Raw genomic sequence first — 18,956 nt, forward strand, 5'->3', positions numbered from 1 at the left:
GACGGGCGCTTGACGCCGAGCTCGTCGCAGATCTGGGGGGGACAGGGCGTCAGGGGGGCTTGGGGAGGGGGCTTGGGGGGATTTTGGGGGTTTGGGGAGGGGGCTTGGGGGGATTTGGGGGTTTTGGGGGGGGGCTTGGGGGGTTTTGGGGGGTTTGGGGGGCTGGGGAGGGGGCTTGGGGGGATTTGGGGGTTTTGGGGAGGGGGCTTGGGGGCTTTTGGGGATTTTAGGGGGCTTGGGGGCTTTTGGGGGCTGGGGAGGGGGCTTGGGGGGATTTGGGGGTTTTGGGGGGTTTGGGGAGGGGGCTTGGGGGGATTTGGGGGTTTTGGGGGGTTTGGGGAGGGGGCTTGGGGGGATTTGGGGGTTTTGGGAGTTTGGGGAGGGGGCTTAGGGGGATTTGGGGTTTTGGGGGGCTTGGGGGGGATTTGGGGAGGGGGCTTGGGGGATTTGCGGGTTTTGGGGGGTTTGGGGAGAGGGCTTGGGGAGATTTGGGGTTTTTGGGGAGGGGGCTTGGGAGGATTTGGGGTTTTGGGGGTTTGGGGAGGGGGCTTGGGGGGGTTTGGGGGTTTCGGGAGTTTGGGGAGGGGGCTTGGGGGGTCAGGAGGGGTTTGGGGGTCCAGGGGGGCCTGGAGTGGGGGCTTTGGGGGGGTTTGGGGGGATTTGAGGGGTCAGGGTGGGTCTGGGGGTCAGGATGGAGGAGGAAGATGAAGAAGAGGAGGAGGAGGAGGATGAGTACAGGGCTGAGGCAGAGGATGAGGATGAGGAGGAGGACAAGGAAGAGGATGAGGAGGATGAGGAGGAGGAGGATGAGAATGAGAAGGATGAGGATGAGGAGGATGAGGACGGGGCTGGGAGCACGAGGAGGATGAGGATGAGGAGGAGCATGAGGAGGATGAAGATGAAGACAAGGATGAAGAGAATGAGGAGGAGGATTAGGACGAGGATGAGGAGGCTGAGGAGGACGAGGATGAGGAGGAGGATTAGGATGAGGACAACGAGGACGAGGATGGGGTGGGGAGCACGAGGAGGAAGAGGATGAGGATGAGGAGGATGAGGAGGACGAGGACGAGGAGGACGGGGTGGGGAGCACGAGGAAGACGAGGATGAGGAGGAGGATGAGGAGGAGGATTAGGACGAGGAGGAGGAGGATGAGGACGAGGATGGGCGGGGAGCACGAGGCGGAAGAGGATGAGGAGAATGAGGAGGAGGATGAGGAGGACGAGGAGCACGAGGAGGACGAGGAGGATGATGAGGATGAGGACGAGGAGGAGGACGAGGAGGAGGATGAGGAGGAGGATGAGGAGGAGGAGGACAGGGCTGGGAGCATGAGGAGGATGAGGAGGAGAATGAGGACAAGGGTGAGGATGAGGAGGAGGATGAGGAGGAGGATGAGGAGGAGGAGGACAGGGCTGGGAGCATGAGGAGAATGAGGAGGAGGATGAGGACGAGGACGAGGAGGACGAGGATGAGGAGGACAAGGAGGAGGACGAGGAGGAGGCGGAGGCCTGGAGGACGGGGCTGAGGCAGAGGAGGAGGCCGAAGGCGGCGCGCACCTCGTAGAAGTTGTCCTCGGTGACGTCGAGGGGCGCGTTGAAGAAGTGCAGCACGTTGCTGGGGTGCTGGATGCGGTTCTTGGCCGCCTGCTCGGGTGTGGAGAAGCGGTTGTTGCGCGAGCCGCTGAAGTCCTTGTAGCTGCACGAGCCGTCCTCCAGCCCGTAGGACTGCCCCGGCATGATGGCGTGCTGCTTGGAGACGCTGCGGGGGAAAACGGGGAGAAACGGGGAGAAACGGGGAGAAAACGGGAAAAAACGGGGAGAAAACGGGAAAAACGGGGAAAAAACGGGAAAAAACAGGGAGAAAACGGGAAAAAACGGGGAGAAAAGGGGTCAGAAAATGACAAAAACCAGCAAAATCCACCCCAAAAGCCCCAAAAATTCAACCCAAAAACCCCCAGGACTGCCCCGGCATGATGGCGTGCTGCTTGGAGACGCTGCGGGGGAAAACGGGGAGAAACGGGAAAAACCGGGGAAAAACGGGTCAAAGAGCTGAAAAAACCACAAAAATCCACCCTAAAACCAGCAAAATGCACCCCAAAAACCCCAAAAATTCACCCCAAAATTCACCCCAAAAACCCCCAGGACTGCCCCGGCATGACGGCGTGCTGCTTGGAGACCCCCAAAATCACCCAGGGACCCCCAAAATCACCCAGGGATCCCCAAAAATCACCCAGGGACCCCCAAATTGACTCAAGGACCCCCAGACCGCCCCGGGAGCCCACCAGACGTTGAGAGCTCCTGGCTGAACATGAAGTTGCTGTTGAGGTGGGTGAGGGTGGAGAGGGGTTTGGGACCCCCAAAATCACCCAGGGACCCCCAAAAATCACCCAGGGACCCCCAAAATCACCCAGGGACCCCCAAAATCACCCAGGGACCCCCCAAAATGCCCCGGGGACCCCCCAGGACCCCCTGAAATGCCCCGGGAGCCCTGAGCCCACCAGACGTTGAGCTTCTGGCCGAACATGAAGTTGTTGTTGAGGTGGGTGAGGGTGGGGAGGGGTTTGGGACCCCCAAAATCACCCAGGGACCCCCAAAAATCACCCAGGGACCCCCAAAATCACCCAGGGACCCCCCAAAATCACCCAGGGACCCCTAAAAATCACCCAGGGACCCCCCAGACCGCCCCGGGAGCCCACCAGACGTTGAGAGCTCCTGGCTGAACATGAAGCTGTTGTTGGGGTGGGTGAGGGTTGGGAGAGGGTTGGGACCCCCAAAATCAGTCAAGGACCCCCCAAAATCACCCAAGGACCCCCAAAATCACCCAGGGACCCCCCAGACCGCCCCGGGAGCCCACCAGACGTTGAGCTTCTGGCCGAACATGAAGTTGTTGTTGAGGTGGGTGATGGCTCGGTCCACGGCGTAGCCATCGGCCATCTCCACCATGGCCGCGCCCGGCTTGCTCTTCATGAACTTCACCTGGGCACGCGCGGACACGTCAGCACCCGAGGGACAGGTGGGACAGGTGAGGGACAGGTGAGGACAGGTGAGGACAGGTGAGGAGAGGTGGGACAGGTGAGGAGAGGTGGGACAGGTGGGACAGGTGAGGGACAGGTGAGGACAGGTGAGGACAGGTGAGGACAGGTGAGGGACAGGTGAGGACAGGTGAGGACAGGTGAGGACAGGTGAGGAGAGGTGGGACAGGAGGGACAGGTGAGGGACAGGTGGGACAGGTGAGGAGAGGTGGGACAGGAGGGACGGGTGAGGAGAGGTGAGGACAGGTGAGGACAGGTGAGGGACAGGTGAGGAGAGGTGGGACAGGTGAGGGACAGGAGGGACAGGTGAGGAGAGGTGAGGACAGGTGGGACAGGAGGGACAGGTGAGGGACAGGTGAGGGACAGGTGGGACAGGTGAGGACAGGTGAGGACAGGTGAGGAGAGGTGGGACAGGAGGGACAGGAGGGACAGGTGGGACAGGTGAGGACAGGTGAGGAGACGTGAGGAGAGGTGAGGACAGGTGAGGAGAGGTGAGGAGAGGAGGAACAGGTGAGGACAGGAGAGGAGAGGTGAGGAGAGGTGGAACAGGAGGGACAGGTGAGGGGCAGGTGGGACATGTGAGGGACAGGTGAGGACAATGGGGACAGGGACAGGTGAGGGACACTCCCCAAACCCCCCCAGGACCCCTGCCCTCCTTCTCCACGTTCCCACAGACGCAGAAGACGTTGAACATTGTCACAGCTCACCTGGGCCTGGTCCAGCCCCTCCAGGACCCCCCAAACCCAACCGAGGACCCCCCAAACCCCTCTGAGGACCCCCCAAATCCACCCCAAACCCCTCTGAGGACCCCCCAACCCCCCCCCAGGACCCCTCCCCACCTTCTCGACGTTGCCGTAGAGGCAGAAGACGTTGAAGACGCGGTCACAGCTCACCTGGGCCTGGTCCAGCCCCACCGAGGACCCCCCAAATCCCCCCCAAACCCCTCCAGGACCCCCCAAACCCCACTGAGGACCCCCCAAATCTACCCCAAACCCCACCGAGGACCCCTCCCCACCTTCTCGACGTTGCCGTAGAGGCAGAAGACGTTGAAGACGCGGTCGCAGTTCATCTTGGCCTGGTCCAGCCCGTACACCATGAGCACGGGCGAGTCGGCGTGGGGGCCGTAGTCGGGCGGCGGCGGCGGCGGCGGCGGCGGGTGCCCGTACTGGGGCCCGTAGCGCCCGGGACCCCGGCGGTGCCCACCCCCCACCGGGGGGGGCCCCATGCGCCGGCCCTCGTAGTGCGGGGGAGGGGGCCCGTAGCCCTCGTCGTGGTAGTGGCCGTGGTGGTAGCCACCGTGGGGGCCACCTGGGCGGGGGGGGGGGAGGGGAAAAAGGGTGAGGGGGGACCCCAAAGTGGGGGCAGGGACCCCCAAATTGGGGGACCACCCTAAATGGGGGGAGGGGGCTCGTAGCCCTCGCCGTGGTAGTGGCCGTGGTGGTAGCCACCGTGGGGGCCACCTGGGGGGGGGAGGGAGCCCTAAAGAGGGGGAGGGACCCCCGAAGGCAGAGAGGGACCCCCAGACCCTGACAGGGGCCACAGCAAAGGGGCAGAGACCCCCGGGGGGGGAGAGACCCCAGCCCCCCTCGAACCCCCCAAAACCTCCCCCAGCCCCCCAAAGCTGCCCCCAGCCCCCCAAACCTGCCCTAGCCCCCCAAAGCTGCCCCTAGCCCCCCAAAACCTGTCCCCAGCCGCCCCCAGCCCCCCAAACCTCCCCTAGACCCCCAAGCTGCCCCTAGCCCCCTAAAACCTGACCCTAACCCGCCCCCAGCCCCTCAACCTGTCCCCAGACCCCCAAACCTCCCCCAAACCTCCCCCTAACCCCCCCAAAACTGCCCCTAGCCCCCCCCAAGCTGCCCCCAGCCCCCCAAAGCTGCCCCCAGCCCCCCCAAAACCTGCCCCAAAGCTGCCCCCAGCCCCCCCAGACCTGCCCTAAACCTCCCCCAAAGCTGCCCCCAGCCCCCCCAACCTGCCCCTAGCCCCCCAAACCTGCCCCCAGCCCCCCGAACCTGCCCCAAAGCTACCCCCAGCCCCCCCAGACCTGCCCCAAACCTGCCCCTAGCCCCCCCAAACCTCCCCCTAGCCCCCCCAGACCTGCCCCAAACCTCCCCCAAAGCTGCCCCCAGCCCCCCGAACCTGCCCCTAGCCCCCCCAGACCTGCCCCAAACCCCCGCCGAACCTGCCCCCAGCCCCCCAAACCTCCCCCGAACCTGCCCCCAGCCCCCCGAACCTGCCCCCAGCCCCCCGAACCTGCCCCCAGCCCCCCCAGACCTGCCCCAAACCCCCGCCGAACCTGCCCCCAGCCCCCGTACCGTACTCGGCCGGGTGGTCCCCCAGGAGGGGCGGCTGCCGCTGCCGTTTGTTGGGGTTCCCACCGGGGTCTCCTGGGGGGGGGAGGGGTGGGGGACACGCCCGGCTCAGGGTGGGGGGGGGGGGTGGGGGAGGGCTGCAGCTCCCCAGACCCCCTCCCCTCCCCCACACCCTGGAGAATTTGGGCCCCTCCCGAAGGTTTTGGGGTGCTCCCCACACACACCCCCCCACCCCCAAGCTCAGCAAAGAGCCCCCAGGCTATTAATTAGCCTGTTAATCACTAATTAGGGTCGCTCATTAACCCCTCCCCAGCGCTGGGGGGGGAGGGAGGGGTCAGAACCCGGCGTTTCGGTCAACTCCTCCACTCCTGGAGAGCTCGCAGGTTTTGGGTTGAGAAGAGCAGGAAAAAGGCAAAAGTAAAATAATAACAACAACAATAAAACCAAAAGAACAACGAACCAAACCGAAGCGGCAAGGAGGAGACGGAAGGGGCTACTTACAGATCCCGGGGGGGGCAAAAAGCTCCTTTGTGCCCCCCGGGGAGGGGCAGGGGGCTCCTCTTACCCGCGGCTGCTCCCGGCGCGCCCCGGCCCCTGCGGCACAGGGCGAGAGTCACCAAAAGGGCCCCGGGCGCCCCAAAACGGGGCCCCGAGCGCCCCGAAACTCGGGCTGGGCACCCCGAGAGTCCCCGGGGCCGGGGGCGCGCCCGGGGTGGTGCTGGAGTGTTCCTGGAATGTTCTTTGGGTGTTCCTGGAATGTTCTTTGGGTGTTCCTGGAATGTTCTTTGGGGTGGTGCTGGAGTGTTCCTGGAATGTTCTTTGGGTGTTCCTGGAATGTTCTTTGGGTGTTCCTGGAATGTTCTTTGGGTGTTCCTGGAGTGTTCCTGGAATGTTCTTTGGGTGTTCCTGGAATGTTCTTGGAGTGTTCCTGGAATGTTCTTTGGGTGTTCCTGGAATGTTCTTTGGGTGTTCCTGGAATGTTCTTTGGGGTGGTGCTGGAGTGTTCCTGGAATGTTCTTGGAGTGTTCCTGGAATGTTCTTTGGGTGTTCCTGGAATGTTCTTTGGGTGTTCCTGGAGTGTTCCTGGAATGTTCTTTGGGTGTTCCTGGAATGTTCTTTGGGGTGGTGCTGAAGTGTTCCTGGAATGTTCTTGGAGTGTTCCTGGAATGTTCTTTGGGTGTTCCTGGAATGTTCTTTGGGGTGGTGCTGGAGTGTTCCTGGAATGTTCTTTGGGTGTTCCTGGAATGTTCTTGGAGTGTTCCTGGAATGTTCTTTGGGGTGTTCCTGGAATATTCTTTGGGAGTGTTCCTGGAATGTTCCTGGAATGTTCTTTGGGTGTTCCTGGAATGTTCTTTGGGGTGTTTCTGGAGTGTTCCTGGAATGTTCCTGGAATGTTCTTTGGGGTGTTCCTTGGAGTGTTCCTGGAGTGTTCTTTGGGGTGGTGCTGGAATGTTCCTGGAATGTTCTTTGGGTGTTCCTGGAATGTTCTTGGGGTGTTCCTGGAATGCTCTTTGGGGATGTCCCTGAAATGTTCCTTGGAATATTTCTTGGAATGTTCCCCAAATGTTTCCTGGAATGTTCCTTGGAGTGTTCCTGAGGTGTTCCTGGAATGCTCTTTGGGAATGTTCCCCAAATGTTCCTTGGAATGTTCTTGGGATGTTCCTTGCAGTGTTGCTGGAATGTTCTTTGGGAATGTTCCTGAAATGTTTCTTGGAATGTTCCTTGGAATGTTCTTGGGGTGTTGCTGGAATGTTTCTTGGAAGTGTTGCTGGAATGGTCTTAGGATGTTCTTGGGAGTGTTCCTGAAATGTTTCCTGGAATGTTCTCGGAACGTTCCTGGGGCGTTCCCGGAATGTTCCTTGGGAATGTTCCTTAGAATGTTCCTGAGGTGTTCTTGGGAATATTTCTTGGAATGTTCTTGGAATGTTCCTCGAATGTTGCTGGAATGTTCCTGGGAATGTTCCTGGGGGGTTCAGCCCCCACCCCGGCCCAGATCTGGTGGGTTTGGGGTTTTGGGAGATTTCCATCAAAAACTGGCCTTGGATGTGAGAAATTCCTAAAAACACCCAAAAAATGCTCTTGGGTGGGAGAGAATTCCTGAAAACCCTGAGAACGGGGTCAGGGATGTCAGAAAGTTCCTAAAAGTGCTGGAATTGGGTCTGGGAAGTGAAAGACTTCCAAAAACCACCAAAAAATGGTCTTGGATTTAAAGTGTGGTGAGGAAACGCCTGAAACGACCCCAAAATGAGGTCCTGGAAGTGAGAGAATTCCAAAAACCACCAAAAAATGGTCTTGGATGTGAGAAATTCCCAAAAAAAAACCCACAAAATAACAACCTGGAAGTGGGGAAATCCCTAACCCCCCTCCCCCCCCCCAAAAAACAAGAGCTTGGAAGTGAGAAATTCCTAAAACTCACCCAAATAAACTCTTGGAAGTCAGAGAATTCCTAAAAAAAAAATCATCATGGGAGTGGAACCAGGCTGTGGAAATGCCCAAAACCCACCAGAAATTCCTAAAAATCCCCCAAATCCGGTCTTGGAAAGGAGAGAATTCCTAAAAACAAAGCTCGTGGATGCCAACTGTGCTGATAAAATTCCTAAAAAATCACCAAAACCGGGTCTTGGAAGTGAGAGAATTCCTAAAAGGTGTCCTTGGAGTGTGTCCATGCTGCTGAATTCCCAAAAATTTAAAATGTCCTTGGAGTGTAACCATGGAATTCCCAAAAAACCATCGGAATGGGGTCTTGGAAGGTGCAGAAGTTGGTGAAACTCGCCCAAACTGTGCCTTGGAAGTGCCAGAATTCCCAGGAAATGCTGTTGGGTTGTGTTGATGTTGAGAGAATTCCTAAAATCCACCCAAATTGTGCCTTGGAAGTGCCAGAATTCCCAGGAAAATTTCTTGGGTTGTGTTGATGTTGAGAGAATTCCTAAAATCCACCCAAATTGTGCCTTGGAAGTGAAAAAATTCCTACCAAAATGTTCCTGGGTCGTGTCCGTGTAGCTGAAATCCTAAAAAACCACCGGGTTTGTGCCTTGGAAATGAGAGAATTCCTAAGGAATATTCTTGGGATGTGCTGGTGTTGAGTGAATTCCCAAAAACCACCGGGTTTGTGCCATGGAAGTGCCAGAATTCCCAGGAAAATCTCTTGGGTTGTGCTGGTGTTGAGTGAATTCCCAAAAAAACACTGGGTTTGTGCCTTGGAAATGAGAGAATTCCTAAAAAATGTTCCTGGGATGTGTCCACAGTGCAGAATTCCTAAAAACCACCGGGTTTGTGCCTTGAAAGTGCCAGATTTCCCAGGAAAATTTCTTGGGTTGTGTTGATGTTGAGAGAATTCCTAAATTTGCCAAAATTGTGCCTTGGAAATGAGAGAATTCCTACAAAAACATTCCTGGGATGTGCTGATGTTGAGTGAATTCCCAAAAACCACCGGGTTTGTGCCTTGGAAATGAGAGAATTCCCATGAAAATCTCTTGGGCTGTGCTGATGTTGAGAGAATTCCTAAAATTCACCCAAATTGTGCCTTGGAAATGAGAGAATCCCTAAGGAATACACTTGGGATGTGCAGGTGTTGAGTGAATTCCCAAAAAACCACTGGGTTTGTGCCTTGGAAGTGCCAGAATTCCCAGGAAATGCTGTTGGGATGTGCTGATGTTGAGAGAATTCCTAAATTTACCAAAATTGTGCCTTGGAAATGCCAGAATTCCTACAACAATGTTCCTGGGATGTGCTGATGTTGAGAGAATTCCCAAAAAACCACCGGGTTTGTGCCTTGGAAATGAGAGAATTCCTAAAAAATGTTCCTGGGATGTGTCCACAGTGCAGAATTCCTAAAAACCACCGGGTTTGTGCCATGGAAGTGCCAGAATTCTCAGGAAATGCTGTTGGGATGTGCTGATGTTGAGAGAATTCCTAAATTTGCCAAAATTGTGCCTGGGAAATGAGAGAATTCCTACAAAAACATTCCTGGGATGTGCTGATGTTGAGTGAATTCCCAAAAACCACCGGGTTTGTGCCTTGGAATAGAAAAAATTCCCATGAAAAACTCTTGGATTGGGCTGATGTTGAAAGAATTCCTAAAATCCACCCAAACTGTGCCTTGGAATTACCAGAATTCCTAAGGAGTACACTTGGGATGTGCTGATGTTGACAGAATTCCCAAAAAACCACCGGGTTTGTGCCCTGGAAATGAGAGAATTCCTACAAAAATGTCCTTGGGTTGTGTTGATGTTGAGAGAATTCCTAAAATTCACCCAAACTGTGCCTTGGAAGTGAAAAAATTCCTAGGAAAATGTTCCCGGGTCGTGTCCGTGTTGCTGAAATCCTAAAAAACCACCGGGTTTGTGCCTTGGAAATGAGAGAATTCCTAAGGAATATCCTTGGGATGTGCGGATGTTGAGTGAATTCCCAAAAAACCACCGGGTTTGTGCCTTGGAAATAAGAGAATTCCCATGAAAACCTCTTGGATTGTGCTGATGTTGAAAGAATTCCTAAAATCCACCCAAACTGTGCCTTGGAATTACCAGAATTCCTAAGGAATATCCTTGGGATGTGCTGATGTTGAGTGAATTCCCAAAAAACCACCGGGTTTGTGCCTTGGAAATGAGAGAATTCCTACAAAAATTTCTCTTGGGCTGTGCTGATGTTGAGAGAATTCCTAAAATTCACCCAAACTGTGCCTTGGAAGTGAAAAAATTCCTAGGAAAATGTTCCCGGGTCGTGTCCGTGTTGCTGAAATCCTAAAAAACCACCGGGTTTGTGCCTTGGGAATTTGACAATTCCTACAGAAACGTCCTCGGGACGTGCGGACGCTGAGAGAATTCCCAAAACCCGCCGGGTTTGCGCCTCTCGGGGCAGAGAATTCCCACGAAACCTCCCCAGACTCCCACCGGAGGAGGCCCCGGATTTCGCCGCTCCCGGTTTTTTGGGATGGGGTTTTTTGGGATTTTTCTGGGAAGCGCCCGTGGGCGGTGGACGTGTCCCTCGCCGGGGGGTCCCGCTGCTGCCGCCGGTGGTTTTTGGGGGGGTGTTTTTTTCCAGGGTTCTGGAATTTTCTCTCCCAGGTTTTTTTTTTTTTGGGGGGGGGGGGGTTCCTTGGGCCCCCCACCGTGTGGTGGGGGGAGGAGGAGGAGGAGGAGGAGGGGGCGGGGCTAAATCAGAGCCGGCGAAGGCCACACCCCAACCCCGGACCCCCAATTTTGGGGAAAGACCCCTGGGATCCCCCCAGTTTTGGGAAGGATGCCCCCCAAATTTTGGGAAAGAAAATTTTGGGAAAGACACCTGAGACCCTTCCCCCCCAGTTTTGGGAAGGAACCCCCCAGTTTTTGGGAAAGACCTGCCCAATTTTTGGGAAGGACACCTGAGACCCCCCCAATTTTGGGAAGGGCTCCAGGGACTCCCCAAATTTTGGGAAGGACCCCCCTGGCCCAGGTGAGCTCCGACCACGCCCCCTCAGTGACCCCAAAGCCCCAGGGGTGGCCCCCGGGGCAGAGTGGGGGCGGGGCAGGTCCCAGGTGAGCTCAGGTGAGCTCAGGTGAGGCCAGGTAAACTCAGGTGACACCAGGTAAGGCCACGTGAGCTCAGGTGAGGCCACGTGAGCTCAGGTGACACCAGGTGAGCTCAGGTGAGGCCACGTGAGCTCAGGTGACACCAGGTGAGCTCAGGTGACACCAGGTGAGCTCAGGTGAGGCCACGTGAGCTCAGGTGAGGCCAAGTGAGGCCAGGTGAGCTCAGGTGAGGCCACCACGTGAGCTCAGGTGACACCAGGTGAGCTCAGGTGAGGCCACCACGTGAGCTCAGGTGATGCCAGGTGAGCTGAGGTGAGCCCAGGTGAGGCCAGGCTGCCTTACCTGTCCCGCTCAGGTTGGGGTTGGTGTAGTCCCAGGTGTCCTGGTCGTTCTTGAACACGTTCAGGCGGCTGGGCTGGGGGGGCACAGGGGGTTGGCACCTGCCCACCTGGGCCCAGGTACCCCCAGGTGTGTCCCCAGGCACCCCCAGGTGTGTCCCCAAGTACCCCCAGGTGTGTCCCCAGGCACCCCCAGGTGTGTCCCCAAGTACCCCCAGGTGTGTCCCCAGGCACCCCCAGGTGTGTCCCCAAGTACCCCCAGGTACCCCCAGGTGTGTCCCCAGGCACCCCCAGGTATCTCCAGGTGTGTTCCGAGATGTCCCACATGTCCCCAGGTGTGCACCGGGTGTGCCCAGGTGTATCCCCAGGTGTCCCAGGTGTATCCCCAGGTACATACCCAGGTGTACCCAGATGTATTCCTAGCTGCCCCAGGTGTGCCCAGGTGTATCCCCAGGTGTATCCCCTAATGTACCCCCAGGTGTACAAAGGTGTTCCCCCAGCTGTATCCCCAGGTGTGCCCAGGTGTACCAGGTGTGCTCCCAGGTGTACCCAGCTGTCCCCATGTGTGTCCCCAGCTGTCCCCAGGTGTCTCCAGGTGTGTCCCCAGGTGTATCCCAGCTGTCCCCATGTGTCCCCAGGTGTGATCCCAGGTGCCCCCAGCTGTCCCCAGGTGTGTTTCCAGGTGTGCCCCCAGGTGATCCCAGCTGTCCCCAGCTGTCCCTCCAGGTGTGCCCAGGTGTGATCCCAGGTGCCCCCAGCTTTACCCAGGTGTGTTTCCAGGTGTGCCCCCAGGTGATCCCAGGTGTGTCCCCAGGTGTGATCCCAGGTGTGCCCCCAGCTGTCCCCATGTGCCCCCAGCTGTCCCCAGGTGTGTCCAGCTGTCCCCATGTGTCCCCAGGTGTGTCCAGGTGTGCCCCCAGCTGTCCCCAGGTGTCCCCCCAGGTGATCCCAGGTGTGTCCCCCCAGGTGTGTCCCCAGCTGTGTCCCCCCAGGTGTGTCCCCAGGTGTGTCCAGGTGTGTCCCCAGGTGATCCCAGGTGTGTCCCCAGGTGCCCCCAGGTGTGATCCCAGGTGTGTCCCCAGGTGATCCCAGGTGTGTCCCCAGGTGTGTCCCCAGGTGTGATCCCAGGTGTGCCCCCAGCTGTCCCCAGGTGTGTCCAGCTGTCCCCATGTGTCCCCAGGTGTGTCCAGGTGTGCCCCCAGCTGTCCCCAGGTGTCCCCCCAGGTGATCCCAGGTGTGTCCCCCCAGGTGTGTCCCCAGGTGTGTCCCCCCAGGTGTGTCCCCAGGTGTGTCCCCAGGTGATCCCAGGTGTGTCCCCAGGTGCCCCCAGGTGTGATCCCAGGTGTGTCCCCAGGTGCCCCCAGGTGTGATCCCAGGTGTGTCCCCAGGTGATCCCAGGTGTCCCCCCAGGTGTGTGCCCCCAGGTGTGTCCCCAGGTGATCCCAGCTGTCCCCAGGTGTGATCCCAGGTGTGTCCCCAGGTGTGTCCCCAGCTGTCCCCATGTGTCCCCAGGTGTGTCCAGGTGTGATCCCAGGTGTCCCCAGGTGATCCCAGCTGTCCCCAGGTGATCCCAGCTGTCCCCAGGTGTGTCCAGGTGTGATCCCAGGTGTGATCCCAGCTGTGATCCCAGGTGTGTCCAGGTGTGATCCCAGGTGTGATCCCAGGTGTGTCCCCCCAGGTGTCCTCCCAGGTGTGCCCACCTTGGCGTACTCGATCTTGAGGGTGCAGCAGCCCGAGTAGATGTCGGCGCCGTTGAGCGAGGCCTTGGCGCGCTGCGCGCTCTGCACCGAGTCGAACGTGCGCCCGTCAAGGAAAGCACGGGGAATTCCCAACGGGACCGGGCGATTCCAACGGGATTTGGGGACATTTGGGAAATTCCAACGGGACCAGGGGAATTCCCAACAGGATTTGGGGAAATTTGGGAAATTCCAACGGGAACAGGGGAATTCCAACGGGATTTGGGGAAATTTCGGAAATTCCAACGGGATTTCGGGGAATTCCCAACGGGACCAGGGGAATTCCAATGAGATCGGGGAAATCTGGAGAATTCCAACGGGATTTGGGGAATTCCCAACGGGATTTCAGGAATTCCAACGGGATTTTGGGGAATTCCCAACAGGACTGGGGGAATTCCAATGGAATTTGGGGAATTCCAACGGGATTTGGGGAATTCCCAACGGGATTTCAGGAATTCCAACGGGATTTCGGGGAATTCCCAACAGGATTGGGGGAATTCCAATGGAATTTGGGGAATTCCCAACGGGATGAGTGGAATTTGGGGAATTCCAATGGGATCTGGGGAATTCCCAACAGGATCAGGGGGATTCCAACGGGATTTGGGGAATTCCCAAGAGGACTGGGGGAATTCCAATGGAATTTGGGGAATTCCAACGGGACTGGGGAATGCCCAATGGGACCGGGGGAATTCAAACGGGATTTTGGGAAATTTGGGGAATTCCCAATGGGATCGGGGAAATTCCAAGGGGATTGGCGGAATTCCCAAGGGGATTGGCGGAATTCCCAATGGGATTTGGGGAATTCCAATGGGATTTGGGGAATTCCCAGTGGGACGGGTGGAATCTGGGGAATCCCCGACGGGACTGGGGGAAATTCCCGACGCGATTTGGGTAATTCCCGACACGAGATTTGGGGAACGCCCAAGGGGGTTTCAGGAATTCCCGACGGGACCTGGGGAATTTTGGGATCTCAGAGCGCCGGGCCCGCGGGGGACGGAGCCAGGTGGGGCCACCCGAGCGATCCCGGGGAGCTGGCACCCCCTTGGGCGCCCGTTCCCGGGGGGAATTCGGGGCGCTGGGATTTCGGGGACCCCCCCAGGACCGCAGGAGGGCTCGGGGGCCGGTGCGGGATATTCCACCATGGCCTGCACGCCGTTCTTGCGGAAGATGACGATGCGCTGCACCGGCCCGCACGGGTTGCAGATGGTGTAGAGCACGTCCTGCGGGGGACGGCGGGGTCAGGGGCGCCCCAAAACGCAGCCCGGGACCCCAAAAACGCAGCCCGGGACCCCAAAACCCAACCCAGGATCCCAAAAATGCAGCCCGGGACCCCAAAACCCAACCCCGGACCCAAAAAAACGCAGCCTGGGACCCCAAAACCCAAACCCGGACCCCAAAAACGCAGCCCAGGACCCCAAAAATGCAGCCTGGGACCCCAAAACCTAACCCGGGACCCCAAAACCCAACCTGGGACCCCAAAACCCAACCTGGGACCCCAAAAATACAGCCCGGGACCAAAAACATCCACCTGGGACCCCGAAAATATAGCCCAGGACCCCAAATCCCAACCCAGGACCCCAAAAATGCAGCCTGGGACCCCAAATCCCAACCCGGGACCCCAAAAATGCAGCCTGGGACCCCAAAAACACAGCCCGGGACCCCAAAATCCAATCCGGGACCCCAAAACCCAACCCAGGACCCCAAAATCCAACCCGGGACCCCAAAAATACAGCCCGGGACCCCAAAACCCAGCCCAGGACCCCAAAAATACAGCCTGGGACCCCGAAAACCCAACCTGGGACCCCAAAAATGCAGCCCAGGATGCCAAAATCCAACCTGGGACCCCAAACACACACCTGGGACCTCAAAAATGCAGCCCGGGACCCCAAAACACCCACCTGGGACCCCAAAATCCAACCTGGGACCCCAAAAACTCATCCCAAGAAAACCCCAAAACCAAGCTAGGACACCCCAAACCCCAACCACCGTGGTGATGGAGCAGACGGGGTTGAGGGTGGTGAAGAGCAGCCCTGGGGGTACTGGTGACCCCAAACCCCAACATACCCCCAGTAAACCCCAGTAAACCCCAGTAAACCCCAGTAAATCCCAGTAAATCCCAGTAAACCCCAGTAAATCCCAGTAAACCCCAGTGAACCCCACTAGAGCCCCTTTCCCAGCCCTGCTGACCGTGGTGATGGAGTAGATGGGGTTGAGGATGGTGAAGAGCAGCCCTGGGGGTACTGGTGACCCCAAACCCCCACATACCCCCAGTAAACCCCAGTAAATCCCAGTGAACCCCACTAGAGCCCCTTTCCCAGCCCTGCTGACCGTGGTGATGGAGTAGATGGGGTTGAGGATGGTGAAGAGCAGCACGTTGTTGACACCGCGCGCGTCGTCGCTGTCGCCGGGCCGCGAGATCTTCTGGCTGGTGGAGTAGTTGACGAAGGCGGGGTGGCCGGCGAAGTAGATCTGGTTGTCGGCCGCGTAGTTGACGGCGTTGCAGGCGCCCAGGATGTCCTCGAACTCCACCAGGGCCTGCCGCTTCTTCGGCATCACCACCACGTAGCTGGGACAGGGGGGCAGGGTCAGCGTGGTGGCATCAGCCCGTGGTGGCATCGCTCCATGGTGTCACCACCTCATGGTGCCACCAGCCCCTGCCATCACCACCACGTAGCTGGGACAGGGGGACATTGGCACCGTGGTGGCATCAGCCCGTGGTGGTAATGCTCCATGGTGTCACCACCTCATGGTGCCACCAGCCCCTGACATCCGCACCACGTAGCTGGGACAGGGGGACAGGGTCAGCGTGGTGGCATCAGCCCGTGGTGGCATCGCTCCATGGTGTCACCACCTCATGGTGTCACCACCTCACGGTATCACCAACCCCTGACATCCCCACCACTTAGCTGGGACAGGGGGACATTGGCACCGTGGTGGCATCAGCCCGTGGTGGTAATGCTCCATGGCGTCACCACCTCATGGTGTCACCACCTCATGGTGTCACCACCTCACGGTGCCACCAGCCCCTGACATCACCACCACGTAGCTGGGACAGGGGGGCAGGGTCAGCGTGGTGGCATCAGCCCGTGGTGGCATCGCTCCACGGTGTCACCACCTCATGGTGTCACCACCTCACGGTGCCACCAACCCCTGACATCCCCACCATGTAGCTGGGACAGGGGGACAGGCTCAGCGTGGTGGCATCAGCCTGTGGTGGCATCGCTCCATGGTGTCACCACCTCACGGTGCCACCAGCCCCTGACATCCGCACCACGTAGCTGGGACAGGGGGACATTGGCACCGTGATGGCATCGCTCCACGGTGTCACCACCTCATGGTGTCACCACCCTGTGGTGCCACCAGCCCCTGACATCCGCACACATAGCTGGGACAGGGGGACATTGGCACCGTGGTGGCACCCCCCCAAGGTGTCACCACCCCCAGCATCGCCTCCGTGTGACACGGGACAGCAGAGCAGCGTCACCGTTGTCGCAGGATCGTCGTCACCGTTAGCACGGTGTCACCGCCGCAGCGTCACCGCCAGCGCCTCACCACAGCGACCCCGCTGTCCCCCGTGCTCCCAGCACTCCGTCCCAGTGTCCCCGTGTCCCCAGCACACTGTCCCCCGCATGTCCCCACCCCGGTGTCCCCCCGCGTCCCCACCTGATGGGCCCGAACTCCTGCAGCGCCTCCACCAGGTCGGCCTCCACGATGCCGTCGATGAGGCCGCGGATGTGAACCACGGGCGACGCCGGCGTCTTGTGGGGGTCCTCGTAGTTCTCCTGGGGACACCGAGGGCTTGGGGACACCCCTGCTGGGCGTGGGGACACCGAGGGCTTGGGGACACCCCTGCTGGACTTGGGGACACTGAGGGCTTGGGGACACCGAGGGCTTGAGGACACCCCTGCTGGACTTGGGGACACCATACTGGGTTTGGGGACACTCGTGCAGGGTTTGGGGATACCCCTGCAGGGTTTGGGGACACTGAGGGCTTGGGGACATCCCTGCTGGACTTGGGGACACCACACTGGGTTTGGGGACACCCCTGCTGGGTTTGGGGATACCCCTGCTGGGTTTGAGGACATTGAGGGCTTGGGGACACCCCTGCTGGGTTTGGGGATACCCCTGCAGGGTTTGAGGACATTGAGGGCTTGGGGACACCCCTGCAGGGTTTGGGGACACCACACTGGGTTTGGGGACACCCCTGCAGGGTTTGGGGACACCCCTGCTGGGTTTGAGGACATTGAGGGCTTGGGGACACCCCTGCTGGGTTTGGGGATACCCCTGCAGGGTTTGAGGACATTGAGGGCTTGGGGACACCCCTGCAGGGTTTGGGGACACCACACTGGGTTTGGGGACACCCCTGCAGGGTTTGGGGACACTGAGGGCTTGGGGACACCCCTGCTGGGCTTGGGGACACCATACTGGGTTTGGGGACACTCGTGCAGGGTTTGGGGACACCCCTGCTGTGTTTGGGGACGCCCCTGCAGGGTTTGAGGACATTGAGGGCTTGGGGACACCCCACAACCACGGGGACACCCCCAAACCCCGCAGCTTTGGGGCCAGGCCGAGTTAAAACGGGACCCGGGCACCCGTTAGACTTTAACTTCCTCCAAGGAGCGTTTTCCACCCAAAATCTTCGCTCCCGCTAAAAATTCACCCCCACGATACTTGTTCCCTCCCTAAGCGTTCACCCCTCAGAGATCTTTTATTCTTTCTCAATATTTATCCCCCAACGTTTAACCCCTCGAAAACCATTTCCCACCCGCTCTCAACATCTGCCCCTAATACTTAACCGCCTCAAGAAAAACCTTTTACCCCCCTCAATATCGGCTCCCTCAACCTTTCACCCTCGCCATTTATTTCCCCAACATCTACCCCCGCAGAAAACTTTCTACCCCCTCTCTGCGCTCACTCCCAGTCTTTGCCCCTCGGAGAAGATTTTTTACCCCCCAGTATTTACCCCTCAGCCCCTCCAGCCGCGTTGATCTCCTCAGAAATCCCCTCCCCACATTTCTCCCCCTCACACAAATCTCTCTCCCTGCCCTCAGCTCCCCTTTCCCCTTTTTGCCTCTCACGAGGCTTTCTACGCCCCCCCAGCCCTTCCCGCCATTTCTGCCCCCTCACAGCGTTCCTCCCCGCCTCGAGGGGCTGTTCTACCCCCGCTCCCCACACCAAGCCCCTTCCCCGCCTTCCCCCGGCTCTCACCGCTCCTCCCGCTCCGGCTCCGCCGCCCGCGCCCCCCGGCCCGCCGGGCCCGTGAGGCGGCGCCTCCGCGCTCTCGGTTTTCAGGCGTTTAGGGGCTCTCCCGCCCTCGCCGCCGCCACCGCCGCCGTAATATCGGCCCGAGCCGCCGCCGCCGCCGCCCGTCGCCATCTTCCCCATGTCGGCTCCGCGCCCGCCACTCTCGGCGCCCTGAGGGCCTCGCCACCGCCGCCTCGACATGGCGCCCCGCTCCGCCGTCCCGCCCACGACACGCCCCCATTGGCCCGCCCACGCGTCAATCAAGCCGGTCCGGGCATCCCATTGGCTGACGCCGCTCCCGCCACACCCGCGACGCCGCACGCCGTTCCGATTTGCCCGGTCGCAGAAAACGCCCAGCGCTTATTGGTCCGCTGAGCTGCCCATCAGCGCCCTCCTGAGGATACCATTGGTCTCCGCGCGCAACGGTCCGCCCGCCCACCGCGCTGATTGGAGGAGCGGTTGCCTGTCAGGGCGAGGCCCCGCCCTTCTTCTTGTCCAACCCGCAGATCCCGCCTCCCTCTTCCCACAGCGCCCTTCGGCCCGGCGCGCCGCCGCCACCGCCGCCACAAGACGTCGATCAACATCATCCGGCCGCCATTGGCTCATCTCGAGGAGCCCCGGCCTCTGGTCTCGCCCACCGGGCATGCCGCCTCACTCATTGGCTGAATTGCACGTCGATCAACGCCCACGACCTCAGCGGCGCGCTCCCATTGGTCGTTTTTGCTGGTGTTTTCGCTTGGGATTGGCCGGCGCATGTGGGACCTTCCCCGCGCCTCAGAGTTACTGCAGGAGCT

General features: G+C 59.4%; 1 protein-coding gene across 1 annotated transcript; it reads right to left on the reverse strand.

The window, feature by feature from the left end:
- Nucleotides 1-5: 5 nt before the first annotated feature.
- Nucleotides 6-18,396, reverse strand: LOC137466039 (heterogeneous nuclear ribonucleoprotein L-like; the record flags this gene model as incomplete). Its single annotated transcript, XM_068177976.1, has 11 exons — nt 18,127-18,396; nt 16,582-16,700; nt 15,247-15,484; nt 14,053-14,138; nt 12,883-12,979; nt 11,187-11,259; nt 5,341-5,412; nt 4,044-4,336; nt 2,851-2,972; nt 1,554-1,755; nt 6-32 (listed from the first exon to the last, which is right to left on the reverse strand). Coding segments are annotated over exons 1-11 (1,566 nt in total), but the record flags the coding sequence as incomplete, so codon positions are not given.
- Nucleotides 18,397-18,956: the final 560 nt, after the last annotated feature.

This window comes from Anomalospiza imberbis, unplaced genomic scaffold (assembly GCF_031753505.1).
Source record: "Anomalospiza imberbis isolate Cuckoo-Finch-1a 21T00152 unplaced genomic scaffold, ASM3175350v1 scaffold_1306, whole genome shotgun sequence".
NCBI classification, from domain to species: Eukaryota; Metazoa; Chordata; class Aves; order Passeriformes; family Viduidae; genus Anomalospiza; species Anomalospiza imberbis.